Below are 24,199 nucleotides of genomic sequence, written 5' to 3'. Positions count from 1 at the left end.
TCTGAGGGATGCACATTAGAGCAAGGAAATTGGGTTATACAACTTTGCAGGTATGGGACTGATAACATTCCCATTTTATAGACACATGAATAGACAGGTCTCTGTCTGTCTAGGACATGAAAACAGGTGACTGCAGGCACACCCACAAAGAACTCCACAGTGTAACATAGAGCCTGGAGCCAAGAAAGTACAAGAACAAGAGGACTCTGGGTTGCAAACAGTAAAACTCCAACACATTGTGCTGAGAACTGGACACCTCAGAACTTGTGGAGCTGCATAACTGTTTTTCTGTACAGACAAAAAGCATCTTAACTAAAAATCCCTTCATTACCGAAGAGCATTTTGATGAAGACAAGGCAGGAGGAAAGGTCTGTAGTACATTAAACATGCTCATCAGAGAAGCACAGCAAAGATCTACCTTCCTATTTGTACTTTCCTGGGTTTACAGTCTATAATTAACTCTCCTCCCACTCCATCACATATCTTAGCTATTTGTTTTGGAAAGAGAGTTTGCTTACCCCAGCAGTAGACTTTGATCCCAGAAACTGTCCTACCCATGTAAAGACTTAAGTCACAGATCACATCAGTTTAACAGGTTTTCAACACCATAGTGCCAAATAAGTGAAACACGAATTGTGAAGAGGCTCTGCGTTTATTCCAGTAATTTAGAACACATTGGAAGGAAAAATAAGGTTGTGAAAAATTGTCATGTTCCTGATTCTCCTTGTGAAAGAGCCTGTATAGAGTCCAACTTTTTCCCATACCCCACATTATACAGCATCCCCAACAAAGCAAAGAAGCTACCACACCTCTTTTTAGATTTTAAAAAGGATCAAAAAATCAGCTGAGAAAAGACCTTTCTGACCGTGCTGAATCAAGGCAGACAACTGAGCAGTCAAACTATTTTCTTGTTTTGCTGTTCAAAATACATGCTCCCTTTTATCCATCCTTGCAGAGAAGGAAGATTTAAACAGAGTCCTTTGTTTACTTACTCAAAGCAGAGAAAATGTTAATATTTAATTCAAGTGTCAGTCTAGAAGTTGATACTAATTGAAGTTATATCTCATGATGTAACAGCATTCCACTGGTGGGCTCTTCATCAAGCAAAACATAGCAATGTTTTATGTACAAAATAAACCAGCTGCTGAAATATAATGTCCAAAGGCTGAATTCTCTCCGTAACTAATCCAAGTGCCATCAAAGTGCCAAGCAGCTGAGCAGGCCAATTTCATAATACAAACACACAAATTATGTAGAGCAAACTGTGCTTAAGTTTACCATTTTTGCCTGGCATTTAATCCAACAAGTTTTTCACAAAAATTCAGTTTCTTTAATTCAGAACTCTACCGAACATAATTCCATGCTTTCTGACTGACCTGAACAAACTTATCTGCACAATCTGCTGAGAGTAATTAAAAGGATTGTTTGATTTACTCTTTTCTTCTTCAGTCTTGTACTACTCAACATTTCTTATGCAAGATGTTAGTTGTTAAACCTCTTGCCAGAAAAGGTTACACTGTGTACAGTTGTTCTGAGATGCAGCAGAACCCTCACAGTTTATCTGCAGCCAACACCACTAATGCACACAGGACAGTGTCATGCTCTAGCTCTCTTATACTGAGCTAAATCAACTGAAGGAAACTTCTATCTTGATTTAAAAAAGATCATTTCCCAGTGTAAATAAGTGTAAATAAGTGCCTGAAACCAACTATTTTTGTGCCTGAAGCATCTCAGTGAGGAACCTGCAGTTCTTCCCGAGGTAAGGAGATAAAAATGAGCTCATCTAAGGCCAGCAGAGACCACCCAAGGCCAACCACCCCAGAGCACAGAAAGGCAAAACACTTCCCAGTTTGCTGACTTTCCAGTTTCCAGACCTCTGTCCAGGCTCCCTGCACCAGGGTAAGTGGCCCATGAGGCAGAAGCTGCTCTTCTGCAGCCACCAAGAGACAAAGCAGAGACTGCCTCTGGCCCAAGGGCCATGCACTGGCCCTAGTCTAAAGCTCCAAACACATTTGCTTTCCAAACACACTGCATGGAGCAGCACCTCACCTCTCACCCACTTGGCTTCAGCCACACAAAAGTGTCAGGAGCCCCAGTGCAAGAAAACAGGCATCTAAAAGGTGGATACTTCACATCTACTGTCCTTGATCAAATACCTTGACAATTTACTAAAGTATGCAAAACTTACACATGAAAGAAAAACTCTCTACAAGGTGAGTTTGCAGGTTTTTCTCCCGGTGCATTTAAACCATTTAAAAGCTGTCATCTGGAAACTTGACCAAGCCGAGCTAAGTTATAGCAATCCAAATTGCCATGAACATCAATAGGTTTTTAGAATATTGCCTTTCATTCTGTCTATTTTGGGGAGTGAACAAGACAGTAAATGAGAAGAAACAAGAACAGAAATCCAGTCTCAGTTTGAGGCATTCACACCAACAATAGCAACAACACATTGTGTCTTTCCCCTCTGCTATAGGTGATGATGATGTGTTTCCAGTCATGCCAGGGAGAACTAAGAGAGTAGCTTCTATACTGTAAGATACTAAAACGTTCGCTTTTATGAGTAATGTTTACTTACATTGAGTTCAAACACAATTTATGAATGTAAGTTGCCTTGGTTTCCCTTAAAACACTCTGCTTGTCCCTTTTTCCCTGCTTAAAGTCTAGGATGACCAAACATAAGGACCTTGCCAAAATTTAGGTTGACTGAGTAAAGGATTACTTCTTAACATTCAAGAACTGTGATGCTGCATTAATGCTGCACAAATATAAATTAGTCAGTAAATTAAATCTACAAATGCAGCACTGGTCATTAAAAGCTACTAGCAGAGCCCCAAATTAATAAAGTTACCGACTTTAGAGAGCAGGAAAACATTGTTTCTGAGTCTAGATACAAGATGACCCAACAAGCTGCTCCAGAAAGCTTCAGAGGGGCTCTCTGGTGAATTCTTGCAAGTTGGTAAGCACTGGGCACTAAAACCAGCCGTTTCACTAAGAGATTGAAGAAAACATTTAGTTCTCTTTGACTACCAATTTGGTATTTGTTTCCAGCTCTCAGAACAACAAAAAAAAAAACAACAAGAAAAAGGAAAAAAAATTCCACAAGAACTATGCATTTTTAATATGTATCACCTTTAAACTAGTTTGCGTGAAACCTGAAGTTCATAGTACCATGAACACAAACAGCTTCCCAATGAATTTGTAAAGGTTAAGCTTGGAAGGACAGAGAGAAGACATAACAGAAGGAAGAAATCCAAAAACTAAATATATCTTATAGGAAAGTTTGAAAAGCAACCTTTGGCAAGGAAAAAGAAAAGCATGCAGTCCTATAGAGCTCTTAAACAAATTCCTTTATGTACTGGCATTTAGTTAAAACATCATCTTGCATAAGTTGAAACTTTAGACATAGTAGCACATCACAACACTCATTTTCCTCATTTATTCGTCTGGGGCCTCTTATGCATTTCCAATTTGACATTTATTTATTTCATTTTTTATTTAAAGTCACAAAGCCAAGACTATCTACGCTCATTTTGTGTAACAAGCAGAAAGCAATCTTAAATAGTCACTATGAATACATCACTACTGTTCTAATAATAAAAAGCAAAAACCAGAGCCCTATGTCATAAAGTATATTCTTTGGAATAGTTTGCCTCTGCCAACATGACAAATTAAATTTATGTTCTTACTTCACTTTATAAACAATTTTGGTGGTTTAAGGTACAGAGAGCCAGTTTTAGTGGGGTACCTTGAGTATTACTAAAGTTAACATTTTATTAATGTTAATAACTCAAATAAAAGAAAAACACAGAAATATACAGAAAAACACAGGAATATACGGTCCTACCTGAATGAATTGCCTTGTTTCCTCCAAGAGAATAAAGAATTCGAAATTTACTAGTTACCAATATTTGAAGTGCTAAGGGTCAAAGTGAAAGTACTCCTAAATATTGCACAAATGAGTGATTTAATACTCCTCCATGCCTCTGACTGAAGTATTAAGTGTCCAAAGTTCCATACTGCAAAAACATGAGCAACTTCACTGACAACCGAGTCCAGTTCTCACCAACTTGCAAGCCCTTTGGACTCTATATCCCTTCATGTTGAGAGAATTTGGACTGGTCAGCCTGGAGAAGGCTTGAGGGTGACTTAATTGTGGCCTTTTCATACCTGAAATGAACCTACAGCAAAGCTGGAGAAAGACTATCCTGGGGTGACAGCACAAGAGGGAATAGATTCACACACACAGAGGAGGTTTAGATCTCACTTATGAAGACATTCTTTACTGTGAAGATGAAGATGCACTGGCACAGGTCCCATCCCTGGTAGTGCTCAGGGCCTGGTTGGATGGAGCTCTGAGCAATCTGGTCTAGTGGAAGGTGTCTCTGCCTGTGGCAGGGAGCTGGAAACAGATAATCGTTACCATCGCTCAAAGTCAGGCCATTCTTTGGTTCTAATCTGGGAAAATCCTTTCTCTCTCCTCTTTAAGGCTTTCCAAAATTTTTCTATGTATTGATTTATTTTTTCTTTCCCCTTTCTGGTTCATATCCTTGAAAGTACTTTCTCAAAACGAAGTGGCTGCTTGTTGCTATTGCATTGGTTGCTCTGCTGGGCACAACGCTCCCTTCTACCCTGCTCCTCCTTACATTTTACTATTGGGTTGTCTCCCACTGCACCTGTTTGTGTCTTGTTCCTGTTAAGTGGTAAATCCTGTTTCCAGAATAAAGACTAATGACAGGCATCAAGAAAATTAGGAAATCACCCAAAACATAGTTTTGTGCTTCTTTATATACACTGAGGATTTGGCAGTCTAAAGCTTCTCTTTCATTCTCTAAAAAAATTAACGTAAGGAAGACAGAAGAGAAGTGAGCAAAGCAGCTTCAAAGCTGGGACTTGAGCAGGTTCCTGTTCAAACTTGACTGTAAAAGTATAGGAAGAGGAGTTTTCCTTTTCTCTTCCCCTATGAAACAAAAACTCCTACACACAGATATGCCACTGTCTGATATCTGAACTTCAGCACAACGATCCCACATGTACAGTGGTAGTGAGGAGGAAAACATTTAGCAATTTGAGAACCACAAATTCAATCCCAGGTCTCAAAAGATTTGGAATGTACTTCTAAAAGGACATTTTTATTTATAAATACACAATCAATTAGCATTCCAAACTGCTGAAAACCTAGGTGTAAATTGCAGTTTTAAGCTATCTTACATCTCCAAAAGACTGAGGTGCAATATGAAAGAAGATGGAAAACAGCTTGCATACTGTTTGAGCTAGAAAGTAAAACTAAGACCTCTAGCAAGCTTGGGTTAAGTCAACATTTTAAACAAACAGCTCACCATGGAATTACCAGCCTACATTTAGAGAGCATTTACTTGTTTATAGCAACAAACTCAGAACATTACTGCAATTCAGAAGACAGCTAAGTATGATATGTGTCCAGAAGAATTCACTTTATGCTTGCATCTTGGCACATACGAAGAAATGCCATCCAACCACTCCACTATTACATGGTCAAAGCAAGAAAAAAAAAAATCTGTTAGGACAAAATAATCACAGCCAACATTTCCTTACATGGTTGCAGTTTTCAACTTCTTGCCCAAATTAAGTGATGTAAATTTGAATAACACACCTAAACAATGCATCCTGTACCCTTCATCTTAATTAAATGAGCAACTATTAATGAGTCAAGGTGAAAGCCATGATCCATTAAAGCTTTCCATACCATCACAACAAAGTTTGCGATATTTCAGATGACTAAATGTAAGGTAAGAGTTTGAAATATCACACAAGCAACCTGAGGGAACCAGACTAGAGAAGTACAAAAAGCAGGAAAAGGAATACCCTGTCAGCAAATATCATAGGATGGACTAAATTTGGAAGGGACAGGTTCACTTTACAGGGAAACGGGGAGTGACAGAGGAATGGAAAGCAAGAAACTAGGTTTCCAACATCATTATTCCTCTGCCCATGAAACTCTACAGAGCAGTTTGTATCATATACCTCCCCACCAACCCCTGCCTCAGGCTGTTCTACAGTGAAAATAGTAGAAGGAAAATATTCCATCAATGGCCATTTTAACTCATATGGGAATTGAGCACTGAATGTTCTTCAGCCTACAACCTTGAACTGCGTGCCCAGGGAAGCAAGAGACTCATGTATAATGTACAAATGTGCACATTTATTAATATAATCTTAGGCTTTTTGGTATTAATGCACTACCACACCATCCATCCCAATCTTTCCATCTGTCATGACAAATAAAAAACATAAAAAAATGCAAAAGTTAGCTATTTGTGGTAGGCTGCTTTAAAGAAGAACAATATTGGTAAATAGCTGAGCCACCAACTGGGAAGAAAATACTTGCTTGAGTCTCACCCATCAAGCTGATTCACTTCTTCCCAGAACCAGAAGTTTAGGATCAAAGGAGATCCTAACCCCAAATATACTGGCATCAGGCAAGCAAGAAGGCTGCTCCCAAACACGCTGCAACGGAGCAAAATGCCAGAAATAGTGTTATAAAATAAACTGAAAATAAAAGTTAAAGAGCACCCTTGGAGATTTATGCTTGTTAACTTCATTCAGCAAGCTATGCACTTTTAGGTGGGGGGAAAAAAATCTCCTCAGACTTTGACACACAGAGAAAAAGAGTGTGGGGATGCCAAGCCCCAGCTGTCCTGTTGAGAGGCCTCATTTGGTAAAGGGAGGAGATAAAACCCAGCCTTCTGGAAGTCATGAGACTGGGGGAGAAAGTGCACATGGTTTTTGAGGAATGGGACCAGAGAAAAGGGAAACAGCAGCATTCACAGCAGTTTTCAGTGATTCCCCCCACAGGTATCTACCTTGGCACACCAAGTCAGTGACGTTCTCTGAATGATCTGGGCATCTCCCATGGCACACCTTTTCCACAGGACAGATCCTGCCAGGACATTACTTCTTGCACATGACCAGAACCCCACTTAGGACTCCAAAAGATAAAGTCAGTATGGTGCAGTGTCTTAAACCAAAACATCTGGGGAGAACTTGCACAGGCAACAAGCCTAAGACATGATTCTAGCAACATATCTATGTCCTATGAGTTACTTGCCTTCTACATCCCATCTACTGAAAACTCTTAACTTGTGCTCACAGCATGCAATGCTGAATCACTCCACAGGCCCCATAAATTTATTATTTCTAAGCCATTTTCAGGCTGTAAACTCTTACAGCCAAGAAAAAACTATGACATTACCTTTTCACAAGGAGGCCACTAAAATCTACTGCAGAAAAATAAAAATATACAGTGGTATGTTTGTGTTTTATTTCTTTAAAGAAGCTTTTAAAGAAAGTCCTCAACATCAAGGCAGATTTTTAGAAGTCACACTGTGGGAAAAATACTAATGTTCATTCTAATGCTCTTGAATCTAACTGTTGAAAGCAAAACTTTGTTTTGGAGCCCTCAGAAGAGAGAGTTTCCCCTCTTCCCCTGCAGAAGAGCATGACTTCCAGATGTGCCTATTTCTCTATGGCACAAATAAAAACAGGGTAAAGGCAACATTTCCAGCAACATTTGAATCTTGTTAGAGTTTGCTGTCACTCACTACAAAGTCTCTTCAGGAATTTCATGCTTTTAATGCAAATACACAAACCATTTCGGACTGTATTTCACTAAGTCAGCTAATTGGTGCCTATAAAAGAACATACGTTGCAAAAGGAAAACATCAGAATGTCAAAACCTTTTCTTTCCCTAACAAGCACCCCTTAAATAGGAGGAAGACTTTCCTTTCTTTGCAATTTAGTTTAGGATTGCATTACACAGTATATCATTGTGACTGACAGTAGTTAACATTTAGATATTGTTGACCTATGTGATGTGTCAGGTTACAAAAGCCTCCCAAAGAAAGCAAGAAAATACTTCTACACAGTCAATGCAACCCAAGTAGTCAATCTGCCCTGTGGATAAATAAAGGTATTAGCTAATGTTCTAAATTAACATGCACTAAATTTCCTAGGATGGTTGCTTGAAACATAAATCTTCCTGGCTGACAGATAATATTAATAACCTAAATTTTCAACCAACTGAAGTTATAAATCTTTCAATTGTTTGCTTGAATTACATTCCATAGAACTAACTCCAGAAATTTCACTATCTTTTAGGACCAAACCATAATAATTCCAGACACCACAGACTTTTACATGGTATGGCTGGTGACCATAAGAACTAGATAGGTCTCTTTCTAATCTGTTTTCAAGGTATAAAGTTGCACACTGGGTATAAATAACATGAGATCATAGGTCTAGCATAGGTTTTTACATTCTCTGGCCCCTGCTCTTATCTCTGTGATTAACAAATTAAAACTTCAAGCTGCCATAAAAACATTTATTTAAAGATTTTTCAGTTTTCTATATTAAAAAGTCTTTAACAGAAATGTACATGCACATAAAATCAGTCCTTTCGATTTGAGACTGCTAGTAAAACCTGATTGCACAAAAGAGAAGGTAAAACACCAAGTCACATTAGCTCCATAAAGATCTTAATGGAAATAAAATGTTTGCTTCTGTTAGGACAAAGACAATGTTTCTGCTACTGCAAAAAGAGAAATACGTGCGATGGAATAAGGAAAGGAGGACAGATGAACAAGGGAAACATCAAAAGATCTCTAGGAACACAGAAAATTTAAATACCTGCTAGATTACTAAATGCTGAAAGAAAAGAAGCCTAAGAACATAAAAAACTTCAGTGGGAAAGGGGCATCATAAAACAATTGAAGAAATCTTTTCATTTCATTACCTACAGCATTACCTACATGCAACCTCCAGGTAAGTAAATCCTTCCCATTAAAAAAAACCAAAACAAAACCAACAAACAAAATGACTCACCTGAAACTGAACCAAAAACCCCCAAGTCAAGCAGCACATGCATAACAGTAATCCAATTTATGCAATCTGCTGGGATTGCTGGGCAATTTTGGAAGAATTCATTCAACAAAAGCTTTTAACTAAGCACCAGTGAGGTGAGATGGAAGGTCCAGGTACAAACAAATAGGCAATCAAAAATGAAGAGAGGAAAAAGAGGCAACCATCTGTTCCAGCCTGAAGGCAGTTTACTGCAAATACACCAACTCTGCACTGGTAAGTAAAATTCAAAAGTCATCTAAAAAGGAGAGCAAGTTTTGACCATATTTGCTCGGTAAAGAGAATTGCAGTGTAGTAGAAACAAGAGTTGGCAAGCATGAACTGACAGAAACATCATATGAGAGCATCTATATAAGAAAAAAGCTAAATTCAAGACTGCTATGTGTACAGCGAGGTACATGGTAGAAAGCAACTCTGGAATTTATAGAAGATAATGGGTACCAAACTAACTAGCATTATTCACATTATTGACCTGTGAGATCAGACCAGGCTACTCAGGGCTTTTTTCCAGGCATCTTAAAACTTCACAAGGTTTGACAAAGCCTGCACTGCTGCTCTGGGCAGCCTCCACTGCCTGCCTGTCTTTATGTGAAAAAATGCTTCTCTATATCCAGCTTAATCTTCCTTATCTGAGTAACTCCTATTGTCTCTCATCCTCCCAATATGCACTGTTCTAAAAAGCCTGGCTCAAGTACATCAGAAACCTCTTTTATTCTCCATGATTTGCAAAAATGAGAGTTGCTCTTTTCAGCAACATTCTCCTAGCTCAGCCCTTTACAACCAGTATAACATCCAAACCATTTCTTGTTACCCTAGACAACCTTTGAGGTACGGACTCAGGTCAGCTTTCACTTTACTAATACCATTCCTTCATGTCTGGACAACATTTCCAGTCTCCTCAGTACCCCATCTCTGCTTCCACATCCTGCTTGCACTGAAGCTTGGCTATGAGCTCCCTGAGAGCAGAATGGACCCTTCTGGCAATCAGGAAATGCTGTTAGCCTTCCTAAGCATCTCTGGGTGCTTCCTAAGCATCCTTCCAAGCTGCCACCTCTGCAATCCCAGATACCAACTTCTGGAAGACTAAGTCTGCTCTCCTGGACACTGGGTCTGGGTCCTGTTATTCTTTTCTCACTTCCATCAGCATCTTGAACTCTACTGTTTCACGGTTGCTGCAGTCAAGAGTAACCATGTTCCTCTACCTTCTGATCTCCCATTTTAGGAGAAGAGCAGATTCAGCTGCACATCACCCCTGGCTTGCCCATCAGTGCTCATACCAAGAAGTTGTTCCTCATATCCTCCAGAAGTCTGGTTTGCTTGTGTCCTGCTGTGTTGGACCCAGCAAGGGTCAGGATGTTTATTAAAGTTTCCCATGGGAACCAAGACTGTAATCCAGAGACTTCCTTGCTTTTCCAAAAGGCTGTGTGCACATCCTCATCCTGAGGAGGGTAGTCTGTAGCAGACTAATCACAGTGGCACTTCTATCAGCCCCTCCTCTGATCCTGATCCACAGGCTGTCAACCTAAACTGCCACCTTGTCCCACACACAACTGAGCTGCTCCTTGAGGAGAACGGCAGTGCCTCTCTTTGTCACCCCTACTTGTCCTTCCGGAGGAATCTGTATCTCTCTCTCATACCACCCCCAATTCACAGCACACTCACATCTGAAGAGCTTTCCTCATCCACCAACTAAAGGGCTACTAGAGCTAGAAATAATCTGGAGAACAGCAAGAAAGTGGATCAGAGCTTAGAACACATTCCACAGGTAGCAATGGAGCATCCAGCCTGGAAAAAAGAGACCACTGAGGTGCTGAATGAGTAGGAAAGCAGCCCACAGAACTGTAATGGCCATCAACTTCTATCTGATCCACCAGGAGACATGAAGGCTACTGGACAAAGATAGTGGGAGCCAGGTTCAAAAATCCACACAAAATCACGGCAGTTCCTTATGCAATAGGAAGCACAACTGTGGAACTCCTATCTTGCACCCTTATGCAAGGATCAAGGAAGACAAGTAACATGCAGGGGAGGCCCCCTGTGACTACATAAACCGCAGAAGATTAAAAAACCCTTCCAAGATAACAGTAGTGGGAGGCTCAGGAGTGTTTTACCAGAGCAGTATCATGCATATTGTTTGTACTCCCCTGTAAGCATCCAGCTGTGGAAATTGCTGGGAAGAACATTGATCTAAATGGACTCAGCCTGAAGTAAAACAGCCATCTTTTAACAGTTAGTATGAAAGAACAGTATTAGTTTATCTGAAGTGCTTCAGCCTGACAGTAATTTGTTAAAAATGAGTATTAAATATTTTATTTTCTTTCTCTCAAAACCTCAGACTGTGAAAAGTTACAACACATTTGTTTCTTGTAGACTAAAATATTTGTTTCTAGTAGACTAAAAAATAAATTTCCCATCACTGTATTCTCATTTCACCCTCAGTTTTCTGTAGGTTAAAATGCTTTTCAATAGATCTACAGATTTTTAACTGAAACATACATCACCTAAAAGATGGATTCATAAATTTTATGCACATCAATTATTGATATTAGAACATTAGCTCTCACTAGGCAACTTGCAGTATCTGTATTCATTTCCCTACTCACCCTATCTTTTTAAAAAAAGCACACAGATTGATTGTATTACATAAAACAACCAAAACCAGTTGCAATTGCATCGGTGTAAGACCTTCCCCTTCATTCTTAAGTTTACTTCTCTATCAATTATTCCTCCTTTTATCCTACCCAGCTGTAGCAATATGAATAAGCACTGAAGGTGTCCCATTTCTTCCACCTACCTCCATTGTCAGCCACCCCCTTTCAGTCATTGGCACGTGCCCCTTTTCATGTAAAAAAATCAGTTCCTCATCTGTAACCCAGTTTTCCCATGTTTTTAGGCATCCACAACTGTCGCTGATGTTAGCACAAGCTGCATACACCCAGGATCTTCAGAGAGTCAACTCCTTGTCTTCCAACAACTTCTTAATAACAAACATTTTGAAGCTTCACTTTGATATGCTACTAGTACTTTCTACACTTCAATCTGACTTACAGATAGACCCTTTAAAAGATGCAATAAATAACTAATGCGCAAAAACGTCTCATGCAGTGGCCTAAACTTCCAGGAAAAGAGATTATTTTAAACAATTCACTTAAAATGAGCTGACTCACCTCCCAGTAGATACAATGAAGAATACACACAGCTGGTTGAAGAGTGCTTACCTGAATGACAGCACTAAACCAGCACGTGTTGCCAACATTCTTTAATCCTACTGGGCAGTTGTCTTGCCGCTTTCGATCGTAAGGGTTCGGAGAGTCACTCCAGACCTCTGGGTGCGTCCTCTTTAGACTTGCTTTATTTTCTGCAATACTGGCTTCTAGAACTCTTCGAGAACAGAAGGGAGGGAAAAATGTGAGGAAAAAAAACCCCAAAGACCTCAGAAAAACAAAACAAAAAAACCAAGTAGGAAAATACATTCAGGTAGCAATACAGACATTATAATGACATGGTTCACTAATTGCTGCTGAGCAAAATATATGCAATGTATTATATTATATGCAATAACGTCTTCAAAAATGCTATTTCACTTTCAGCTATGCCACAACAATTTCATTACCCTTTGGAAAACGGTATCAGTGAGTGCATGAATCTCCTGTGAGAGCCCTAGATCCAAGAGTCATGTCTACAAGTCATCAATTATTTAAGAACTAGATTCAAACAGGATGCACAGATTTTAGGCAGCACTAATAGTACAGTCCTTTCATCCTCAAATGCTTTTATTGCTTTGTGAAGCACCAATCTTTTGTTTACTGACAGGAACCCAAAGCTAGCTAGGCCACTCTCAAAAATGAAGGCAGTTTCCTTAGTTTCCATTTCTGCAACTTATGCAACTGTGTTAATCACTTTACATGGCAAGTAATTACTTTATGAGCCATGGAAAGACATCTCCCTGCAATTTTTCAAATAAAGTGCCCAACACTTTAATTGTATGCTTCAATGACCACTTTCTTTGCTGGAAACTGCTCCTACGTGATTTATGCTGAGTATCCATATTTCACATGACAGTAAGATCTGATGACTGTGAAGCTCTCCAACACAAGCTTCACTGGATATATTATTTCTATATCAGCAGGCATGCTCAGCCTGGTGACAAAATATAACTTTAAAGTTGTTTGTGGTAGGTGTATTCTAAACAGAAAGATGGAGAGGGGTGCATTGAGGTCATGTAACAGTGGCTCTAACTCATAAGCCTGGTGTGGGCACTGCTGACACTGTCCCCAGCCATCCAGTCCAACTCCCAGACAAAAGGCTGAGCTCTCCTACACCAAGCACAGGACTTCACAAGCTGCACCACAAGCATCTAAGCAGTCTGAGCAGCACAAAGAGTTGCCCCCTCTCAGTTCTAGACTCACCAAGCACCAAAGAAAGGCAGGTTTAGGTTGGTTTGTAAAAGGGGCTCCTAAGGGATAAAGTTTGAACATTTTAGGAAAAAACACAGTTTCCTACCTATATCTTTATTTCAAGCTATGTTCCTGTCAAAGAAAGAAAAGCTATCTCACCAGGAACTATGAAGCATCATATGAATTTACAGCAGGTAACTGTTCTGGGGAACATACTAATGTGTCACTGAAACTCATTTCAGAAAAAATGCAGTAAAAGAGAGGCATTCTAAATTTGAGACACCATTTGATACAAACACCAGTTTTGTATCTGTCTAAGGAAGAATCTAAATCTGGTCATTTCCTAAGGATTAATCGATTTAGTTTTTTACATCACCTTGTAAACATCACTGAAAGGACAGGCATACAATCCACCAAGAGTTTCTGTTCTGACATCTATTCGAACACTGCATAGGGATGGAACCTGACCCTGATTATTCTAAGAGTTTTTTCTGATTGTTTTTTCTACTAAGAAAAGCCCAAAATGTAAAGAAACAGTCAAATTCATTTCCCTTTTCACTAATACTGTCCTCCAAAAGTGTTAGATGACCTGCATATCTCTGCTTTGAGAGCAGAAATTGGTCAATGGGGACATTAAAAATCAATTAAAAATGTCATACATAGTTCAAATAATTTGTCATGCAGGTAGAATTGCTTAAAATCTTGTTTAAACTAAATCAAAGGGACCTTTAAAACTGGCAGGAAGACTGACAGACTAGAATAAATTTAAATTACGTTGTAACAGGACTACAATACCTACTTCACACCACTTGTGTTTCAGGTAAACAATCAAACTTCTCTTTTTTTGCTCTCCCTAGAATTTCAAGAATATTTCAAGGTATTTCAAGAGTCAAGTTCCAAAAAATAAATACTTTCAAACTGAGACAGTTCCCTGACCCCATGAGTACTACCATTCATTAGCTTAATTACCCAGTCAAATTTCTTTGTTGAATTTGTGTTTCTTTAGCAGGAAAGGGGTTTACTCATCTCTAGCTTGACCTGAAATGTGTTTCCATGTGTTAATCAAGTATTTGCTTCTGAAGGCATCATGGTATTTTTTTCCTTAATTCTACTTATAACATTATCTGTCCTCAGAGAGCACATGTAATAACTTCACATTTATGTGCTGAATTAATTTTCAGACATAATGATAGCTGTGATAGCAGCTAAATCAAAAATGAAAAGTGAAATAAAGTATAGCGAGCACAGTAAATAGGAACCTAATGATCAGCTCAAAAGCTACATATATAAATTCATTTACTAGCACAGTGAGGATAACTCATATAAAATGCTCACTGTCTTGCATTCATGGAGTTACAAATTTGGGACATCACCTGGATCAACAATCTTACATTGCTTGACAAAACAAGCATCCTTCCAGAGAGCTATTACAAGGGTTTAGCAATTCTGACGACAGAGGCAAAGTCCCACTTGGTGACCCCTGGGGACAACAGCACAGTCTCCAGCACAGAGCCATCAGCTCTGTCAGCTAGCTACCTGCAGGGTTTGGCATCCCCTGGACTCAGCGCACCTACAGCTCCCCCCCCTCCAAGGGCTGCAATCCTGTTTGGAGGGAAATGCTATAGTTAATGCCAGGCTTGGCATGAGACTTGAAAGCAGTGCTTTATTTCTCTGGAACAAGCTGGGCACAGCCAAGCAGCTTTGCAGAACTGCAGGGGGTTCACCAGACAAAGCAGGAACACCCAGGCAAGTTCACAGCACAAACATTCAGTCAAACCACTCTATGAAGCCCACTCAACATGCTGCAGGAAAGTCCACTCTGTCAGGTTACTCAGCTAAAAGAGCATGGGAAGGTATTTGTACTGTCTTTCAGCTGGACATCCAGGAATACATCCCTGACTCTACAAAATTCCACAACCCCACCTTGGATCTACACCCACAATTCTTAACCACAGTGCAGAGTCCCCAGCAGTTTCAATGACCCTGATTTTAAAAAAGGCCCATGGGTTGTGCACATCCTTTATGCACTGACAGCATGGACTCATTTTTATACGGGCACAACACAGGCCAGCTGATTTCTCCTTCAGATTCCTTCAATCCAGGAAAAGTAATATAAACAGAAGAAACTTCTTCACAACAAGAAATACACTGATCATGCACATTTCTCTAGGAGATTTAAAGAGAAAACAGGAAAAGACTTTAAATGTGCCATGTACAAGATGTTCAGTTCGGACACTTGGACATTTCAGACACACTCCTCTCAACACCTACACAGTAATCAGATCTGTCCTTATTAGGTAGTCTAAAGCAATTACATTCAGGAAGACAAATTCTATGTGCATTACAACATTAATTACATAAGTCAAGAAATTCCATTAATTCTCCCTTGGAAACCCTAACAAAATCTGCGCAAATTAGGTTCCAAACCACTACAAATACCTTTGAAAAAAATATCCACCACAGCAAAAACTATTTAAATATGCACATAGCCTACATTTTTAAAAAATTAAACATTTCCACAGTTTAAATTTGCTTATTATTGGCCTTCTATTTGATTTCTGCTTCTTGTTTTACCTAGAAAATCAAAAGTAAATGGCTGTAGCTTGACTCATTTACAACCACAGCATTCCACTTTTTGTTTTGAGAAGTTCTTCACAGATCCTGCACTTTCTATTAGAATGCCAACATTCTTCTGTAGGGTGTTAACTACAAAGTGGGGTGGTTTGTTTTGGTTTTTTTGGTAATAAAACCAGGCTGAAGTTCTGTCCTTAAGGAAATTGATGGAACAGTTCGGATCAAGAATTCTGAACTTCCTGTATTTGTTCAGTGTTGACATAATTTGCCATCAGCTCAGGGTGCTTCTTGCTACACTACTGAGTTGATCTAATGTCTCAATGCTGTCAAAACTTTCAAGATCCTCATTTTCTCTGTCTCCATTCACAAACAAAGTCCCATTCCCTTCCTTGACTCATGAAATACTATGGACCCTTCAGTGAATATTTTTATCTAGCTTTGTGAAACGAATTTGTGAAACAAATGGTCCAAAGAACCCTCCAGCAAGCATAGAAAATGTGGTGCAGTGCACCAAGGGGGATATGACCTGCAACAAGCTCATTTGACACTGCACATGCTACTATGCTAATGGCAATTTTGCCATTAGATGCAAGTCTCTATTGCATAAGACCAACATTTTCTCTATGAATAACCAAAGAGATTGTCTAGATGTCTTTGTACATAGAGAAAAAAGGCATCCTTTGTTATTTTCTGTAGCCAGAAAAATATACACTGTAATTTAAGTAGAAAGTATTTAAAATACTAAGTTATGGGCTAAGAAGATAGGACCTAAAAGGGGTTTTTAGCTTCCAAAGTGAAAAAACAAAGTCTACACCAAAAATCCTAAATCTTCAAGGCTCCCAAGAATCGAGTACAGCAGAAGCAGTCAGGGCTTGGGTAAAGAAAAAGAGGGAGAAAATTTTCCACCTCCAGAAATAGGTCCATCTTTCTGAGTGCCTGTCAAAATCACAACTCCATAATTACAACAATTCTACCCTTCAAAAAGGAACGTGCAAGAGCTGATCTTCTGAAAAAAAAAAAAAATGGACAGAACTTCCACCATCCTCTTGTGCACATGCACATACTGAAGTTTTATAAAAAACAACCTCTTAAATGCTTCTTCCAGTTGTAAATGAAAATATAAATCCCTTTCATCCTACCCTTTCCTCCTAAAATATTTTTTCTTATATTCATATAACAAGATGGCTTTTATCACAAATGGGGACGGGGGGGGGGAGGGGGGCAGAAGGATATGTTTATTCTCATAATTAGCATATTTATTTTTCAAAAGGGAAAAGAAAATGACTGTTGATAAAGTAATACAAATAAAGCAATAAAATATGCAGATTCTCAGAGATGGAATTTTCTAATAAGTTATTTGGCCTGTCAAACACAATGAACTGAGAAAAAGAATTATTGTGGTTAATGTCCCCCATCTAAATTATTTTTTTATAAAATTGGTCTTTTACAAGGAGGCAGTACTCTACCTCTCATCAAGGATCAAACCATTGCCTATTTCCCTTAGAACAAGGCCAGCCACAAATGAAAAACTCAGCATTCCTCCCAAGGCCAGTTACAGATGGAAAAAAAAAGAAACAACATCCCTCCCACACAACCCTACACCCAGGCTTAGTTCAAGTCCCAAATATTTAATAATTGTATCAACATTACCAAAACACATACATTGTAAGAAAGTTATCATAAAATCTGGTCGAAAGTTAGCTCAAAGACTCTTATCACACCCAAACTGAGAGAGTTAAGTTTGCAAAACTTTAAATCCAGAACTTCACTCAAAGCCTATAAATCTTATTTGTTAAATAGGTTAATAACATTCTTTATCTGCTAAATTAGAGCAGCAGCTCTTTAGTATCCTCAAGTCATAATGTTAATACCCACTCCCTCCTTCTTCCCACTGCCTCAGCACAGAGGGAAGAAAATGAAAAATTAATAAATAATAATATTGTAAAGTGAACACTGAGTAAAATAGGACATTTATTAGCTTCTTAATTATATTTGGTTTTGTTGCTTTTGACCTGGTACACAAGAGAAACTTCTTTAGGGTTTAGGTCCTATTTAAATATGACCACACATTCTCTATCTCCATCCACTTCCTCCATATTTAAAGAAATACATATATATGAAACATACTATTAAATCCTAGTCCACACATAATAGACTATTTTCCAGTGTAGAACATACAATACATTAAAGCAGCATCCTGAAGCCAGGCATATCAGTAGCACAAGTAAAAGTAAACAAATTATTATTTGTTAAAAGTTTAAAAAAAGCAATACAGGCCAATTTCCAACTCTTTAATTTAATTTCTGCTTTATATAAATTGGTTGTTTACCTGCTAATGGCTTGTTCCTCATCTGTTATTCCAGTCTCCCTGAATGCCCTGTTTGATTCCTCCAAACTCAAGGCAATTGCCCTCTGAAGATCATCTTTATCATCTCCAGTGAGATCAATCACATCTGAAAAGCAAAACTATCTTTCTCAAAATTAAAAGTGAAACAGAATGAAAGGTAAGTCTTACTGTAGAGGAGAGAGCCCACGTGGATTGCACCATTCCAGACCATCCCTCCTGTGCCCTAGGCTCTTCCAACCACTAACCCTGTTAACAGCTCCCTTCTACCTCCAAGCCAGATAAAAACCTCAGCAGCTCACTCTTGATATGATGGGCTGTAGTTCTCCTTGCTCCTAATGTTCTTAAGTTTCACAAAGCTATGGGAAAAATTTAGGAATCCATGTTTTCTGAAAGCCTTCTTAAAGCAATACACTCAAATGCATTACTTCAGCTACTGAGATCAGTTGCTTCAGGAAACACAGGATGAAGAAGACCTTATTTTAAAAGGAGACTTTAACTGAGCATAGTTGACTTTCCTCCTCATGAAGGAGCATGTAATGGAGTTTTCCCAACTCTGCCCCAAATTCTACACATATTTTTGTACCCTGGTGAGCCAAATACTTTCACAGTTTCATAACAAGTGGGAGAGTTCCTTACTCAACCTAATTATTTTCTATCCTGTTTGTGCATTCCTTTTCTGAACATATTTAGATTTGATTCCATCTACTGAAAGTATCACATCTCAACATGAAAAAAAAATACTGGAGACAGAATGAGGATCCATACTTGAATACATGGGAAATACTGGATGGACTACTGACTGAAAACAGCTCTACTTCTGCCTTCCTCACCAGCTCTTATTATACAATGGATCAAAGACTGATATCCCCCATAAACTTCCTTATTTCCTGAGGGCAGCAACAACACCCCTGCTCCCAATTCAGGTGGGATCCTACTGCACACAAATCATGTCCCCGTCAGGCACAGCCAAGCTTTTAGAGCAGCCAGAGTCTACAGAAATGTCCATCAGCTGCACGAGACCTTCAAAAAAGTCAAGGTCACTGGTTATCACCATTTCAAGGGTCAGAAGTCTCATTTTCCAAGTCAGATAGACAGAAAGAAAGGAAAAGTGTGAAATTTTGCATGCAATATCACACAGACAGACACGCACATGGAGCATTGGCCAGTTTGAGTCTCCCTCTTCTAAAGCAAAGTTTACCCAAAGAGTTATGAACGGGATTTGTCTCCAGCCTGGGGTTTAGCCATTAGAAGCCGAAAGGCTCTGGGATGAAGAGATACAGATTTGAAACTGGCAACTGCACACAGAGAGAGACAAGAAGCCTGTCATTGTTCCTCCTTCCATAAGCTAACCCAATTACTCCAAAGAGCTTGTCTGTCTACGTTCTGACTTTTCTCCTGCATGGGCTGGCCCACTGCAGGGACTGAAGCTTCCCCTGTTCCCCTGGGCTTCCTTTTCTGGGATGCTTCTCATTGGATCAGAACAAAACACTAAACTTAGTATACAAAAATCATTGCCATAGTCATGCATGAACAGAAAATGGGATGACCTGTCCTTGCAGAAAGCTAAAACCAGAAAGAAACTGGGAAGAAATTTTTCTGTTAACACCAGCATCTTCAAAACCTAGTTTTATCAGCTCTGTTTGCTCCAAATAATGGTTGAAATTCTACTTTATTTAGTGGGCTTTCAATGAGAACACTCTTACCTGCAGAGTACACTGGGCAATCTGTCATGATCTAGAAGTATGGAAAAACACCATTGCTATAAAAGCAGCACTTTCTACTTTTATTCTTAGGCTATCTACAGTCAGCTCACATCTTCCAGCACAACTGAAGTATACTTCATCTCAGATGCCTGAAACTCTCCTTCAGAAGTACTAAAGCAATTACAACCACCAGCAGCAGAAGTCTCCCCCCAAGAAGTTTTGATAAATATGCTGCCATGCTGAGAACAACATAATTTGGGCTAAAATACCACCTCAGTCTGAGTCACATGCAAACCTGGCTCTGTCCTACAGCCTGACAGCAGAAGAAGACTACAAAGGTAGTCAGAAATGAGAGGATCCCCTCACCACACACACACACTACCTATATTATGCTCTAAAATGTGGTGCTTGTCTTGTATTTTCTGCACATTTACAAGGAGCCACATGTAGCACCTCATCTTCCCTGGAGCCAAGCTTTATTTCTCAGAGTAGGAACAGTGGTCACATGCTGATGGACAAGGATGGGATTGCTCTGGCCACTTCCTTACAGAGAGGGATGTTCCTTGAGCAAGCCTGTAGTCAGGTAAGAGTGATGACATCTTTACATGAGAGTAAAGAAAGTTAGATTAAGAAGTCAGCTACTCTATATGGGGACTATTTTCTAGGAAAGAACTCTTAATGTAGTTGAAAAGATGTATTTAATGGAACCTCCCCCATTATACAAAAATCTATCTGGATCAACTCCAACTCACACTTCCATTAAAATTGTAAACTTCTTTGCAACTCCCTAGCCCTCTAATTTTTACTTATCTTTGCCACCACCTTAAGTGTTTAGAAGTTTATCACCATTCATATACCAGTGATTACGTGATTTTAATATTAAAACCCCAAATCTTTTACCTCTGTTTGCTTTCCAAAAGCAGATGAGCCAAAAGAGTTTGTACTGGCATGGAAGTTTATTTTTGGCATGCACAGGATTCTCTTTAGAAATTTTCTATTTGCACATTACTCCTGCTCTGCGTGAAAAAAAGACAGTAGATTGAAGGCATGCTGCCAGATATTCCCACTACATGTGAGGGTTTACAGAGGGTTTACCTAGCATAACTTATGTCAAAAAACACATTCAAAAGTATCAGCTCATCCATGGTAACCTACTTCATGCAAGCTTTTAGTTCATAGCAAATGTAAAATAAAAATGGTTTTGACATTTAAGCTAATGTATTTACAGCTGTCACAGTAACTCATTCAAGCTGCAACACCTCACATATGACTTAAATCCTAAATACAAGATGATAAAGAAGACTTCAGTAGAAGTCATAAAAAAAGATTAAGTCTGAGACTAAACTCTTTGTTCTAAAAAATCAAATATATATGTTTTTATATATATTACCTTGCCTCCACATTTTGCAAGATTGTTATACACCATGTAAGTGTACATATAATACATTAAATTCATGTCGTTTTCTTTCTTTCTTCATTTCTGTTTTAAAACATCTTCATACTTTATAAATTCCTGCATGGGGATGTCAATGTTACAGCTGTTAGTAGTAGAACTCATTCATGAAACTGAGCTGCTGAAGTTTCATATTTGACCAACAGATTTCTCTGTTTTTAAGTGCAAGCTTGAAGAAAAACAAAAAAGATGACTTTTACTCCAGGTATTTATCAGACACACAAGTATTTTTCTGTGTTAGGCTGAAGGATGCATTTCCTAAAAGGTCTAAGAATAATACCACTTGTCCAAATTTAGTGACCTGGCTTCAATTTACACATGCCAGTTTTGTAATACTCCTCTCACTTAGCTCACAGAACACTTCCATTCTGACTGGCTCATCCTCATAAAGATACTTATAACTTTATTGTCAAATAGCCTTAAAAATTGCAAACATTCTTAACCAGGCTGTGGCTAGTAAATAAAGTTTGTTTATGAAAAAATTCTCCATGAATGAAGATGCTCATCAACACAGTCTGGCTTAACAAGTGTTTATTCAAAGAAAATTAGCATTCATAATTAATCATCTGTTTTACTAAGAAATATAGTCTTGGTTTACAACATTATTATAATATAATAATGTGTCCTACTGATACTTAAGATTAAGAGTGTTTGACATTGTTTGTAATTCTACAAAACAATTTTAAGTTGTATACTGAAATCTGGGACAAAATATACTAGTGTATGTATAATAAATGCACACATTGCATCTATCTATCCTCATAGATCTTCCTCTTTTTAAAAAAGCTTATTAATCTGTTTACTTCAGAAGTTTCTATCATCATCTAAATAAATGGTTCTAACTTGGTTATTGCCTAGGTCATTAAAATAATTACTGTGTTGTTGACTTGTACTTAGACGAGGAGGAGGCAGAGAGTAGGAACTTCAAACTTAAGTAGGCTGGGAAACTCAGCATGAGGGACAGATCAGAAGTGGCAATTGAACTCAGAGACAGGCAGTAAACATCCACAGTGATGCAACAGCTGGTACAGGGATAAAAGATGAAGAGGCAGCCTTGATGGGTTCAATAGAGTAGTGCCAAATATGAAAATCCAGCAGCAACATTCCATCAACAATATAAAAATTTTTAAAGAGGAGTTGAGACTACATATGGTTTATTCATTACAAGCGCAGGTAAGTAAGATCCTATACACTGCCACTGACTCTGTGATGTTAAAGTCACAGTAGTCTCAGGCTCCTACACAAAGATTTAAAGGAATTAGGTGGCTGTATATGTCAATTTTGGTTAAAACTGGATGAGGAGAGAGGACCCAGCACCCCTGCAGCAATTCAGCCAACTCAATCTGCTGTACTGGTGCAGGGGCTTGTAAATACTGGCCACCACTATCCCACAGCCCCTCATCTCAGCTATATCTACAACATCCTAGAATCATAACACCTTAAACCAATGACTACCACACTGATGGGGAAGGAGAGAGGCAATCATGGCCCAAAGCAACAAGTGAATCTGTAAGACGAAAAGAGGACCTCAAGGTACAAGACTCCCGACATTTTGAAGCAGGGACTTTGACAGACCAAGCTGGCAGAACTCCCAGGAACTTGGATGGAGATGACCCAAATAATCCTTGAAATAGAAAAAAATGTCATTAAGACACATAGCAATGGCTGAGTTAGGCAAGGTGACAGAAGAAGCCACCGTCAAATTTGACTCCCAGAAACAATATATGAACAGCTAGAGAATGAGGACTGACTAGGACCTGTGCCAAGAAGGATCCAGGAGCTACAGTCGACTCATGTTCAATCTGCAATTCACATCATCACAGCACTGAAGAAAATAGGAAGTGTTACACTTTTGTCAGAGTACTACGTGGTTATTTATAGAGATTCACCTATTTTTTATTAAGAACTAAGCTGATGTCTTCATTATTGTTTTGAGTGCCACGGCTCAGGAAAAAAAGCATACTAAAGAAGGCCTAGATGAGAAGAAAAGAAATGACAATAGGTATAGGAAATGCATCCAAATATTTGAAAGGAATTTAGGCTGTTTCCTTTAGATGTGAGAGAAGTCTTTTGATACACTGTCTTCGAGCACACAGTGCTTCATCTGAGATAAAAGGAATGAAAATGTACTATAATTTCCACAGGGGGCACATAAGGAGTAAAGGACTTAACCTGAAGCAAAATGGATTTAGGCAAGACACTAGGAGTCTAAGGAGGGACAGTGAAGCTCCAAAAGAAATTACCCTATAAACTTTTCAGAGTCTCTAGAATGGGACAGTAAGAAATTTTTTATAAACACCATTTCAGAAGGATTTAGGTACCGCTGGGTCTAAATTCTACCTCACTGGAAAGGGCTGACTGAGTGACTTCTGAAATATACACAAAGGCTCAAAGTAAGAGCAGGAACATACAAAAAGCCAAACTCCATGAAATCTACAATCCTCAAATTCCTGTGTGTGGCATTTCATAGTTACACTGTAATATGCCCTTATAAAAGGGCTGGAAATCTTTTGTTTTGGCTATGGAACATACAATTGTGAAGACTAATAATTCAGTCCTAATGAGAAATATCTGAGCTTTCAAAAGAAGAGAAGGAGAGAATTTGGCCTGACAGCTGTTTCCTTGGAACATAACTTCCAAAACACATCTCTTCATTCTGTTCCTTCCTTTAATCCTGGGTTCTTCAAGTTCCTTCAATAATAACAAGAAAATGGATACATTCTTAGCAATCCAAAAGTTCTGTTGCACAGCCATAGATAAAAATACACAAAATTACTTCAAATGGGAATAAAAAGGTTTGTAGAGAAATAAATAAAGTGAAACTATTTGG

At 38.7% G+C, this 24,199-nt stretch overlaps 1 protein-coding gene across 2 annotated transcripts in view; it reads right to left on the bottom strand.

Annotated features, from left to right (window-relative positions):
• USP25 (ubiquitin specific peptidase 25) overlaps positions 1-24,199 on the bottom strand; it is an 87,597-nt gene that overhangs the window by 39,482 nt on the left and 23,916 nt on the right. For both annotated transcript variants that reach the window (XM_066340662.1, XM_066340663.1), the window contains exons 4-5: positions 18,196-18,319; positions 12,114-12,276 (exon numbers count right to left, since the gene is read on the bottom strand). In XM_066340662.1, the coding sequence (XP_066196759.1) occupies positions 12,114-12,276; positions 18,196-18,319 (287 nt within the window). The remainder of the gene's footprint in view (positions 1-12,113; positions 12,277-18,195; positions 18,320-24,199) is intronic.

Source organism: Sylvia atricapilla, chromosome 2 (genome assembly GCF_009819655.1).
Source record: "Sylvia atricapilla isolate bSylAtr1 chromosome 2, bSylAtr1.pri, whole genome shotgun sequence".
In the NCBI taxonomy this organism is placed as follows: Eukaryota; Metazoa; Chordata; class Aves; order Passeriformes; family Sylviidae; genus Sylvia; species Sylvia atricapilla.
The sequence above is the reverse complement of the archived record's forward strand: the minus strand, read 5'-3'. Positions and strand labels throughout refer to the sequence as shown.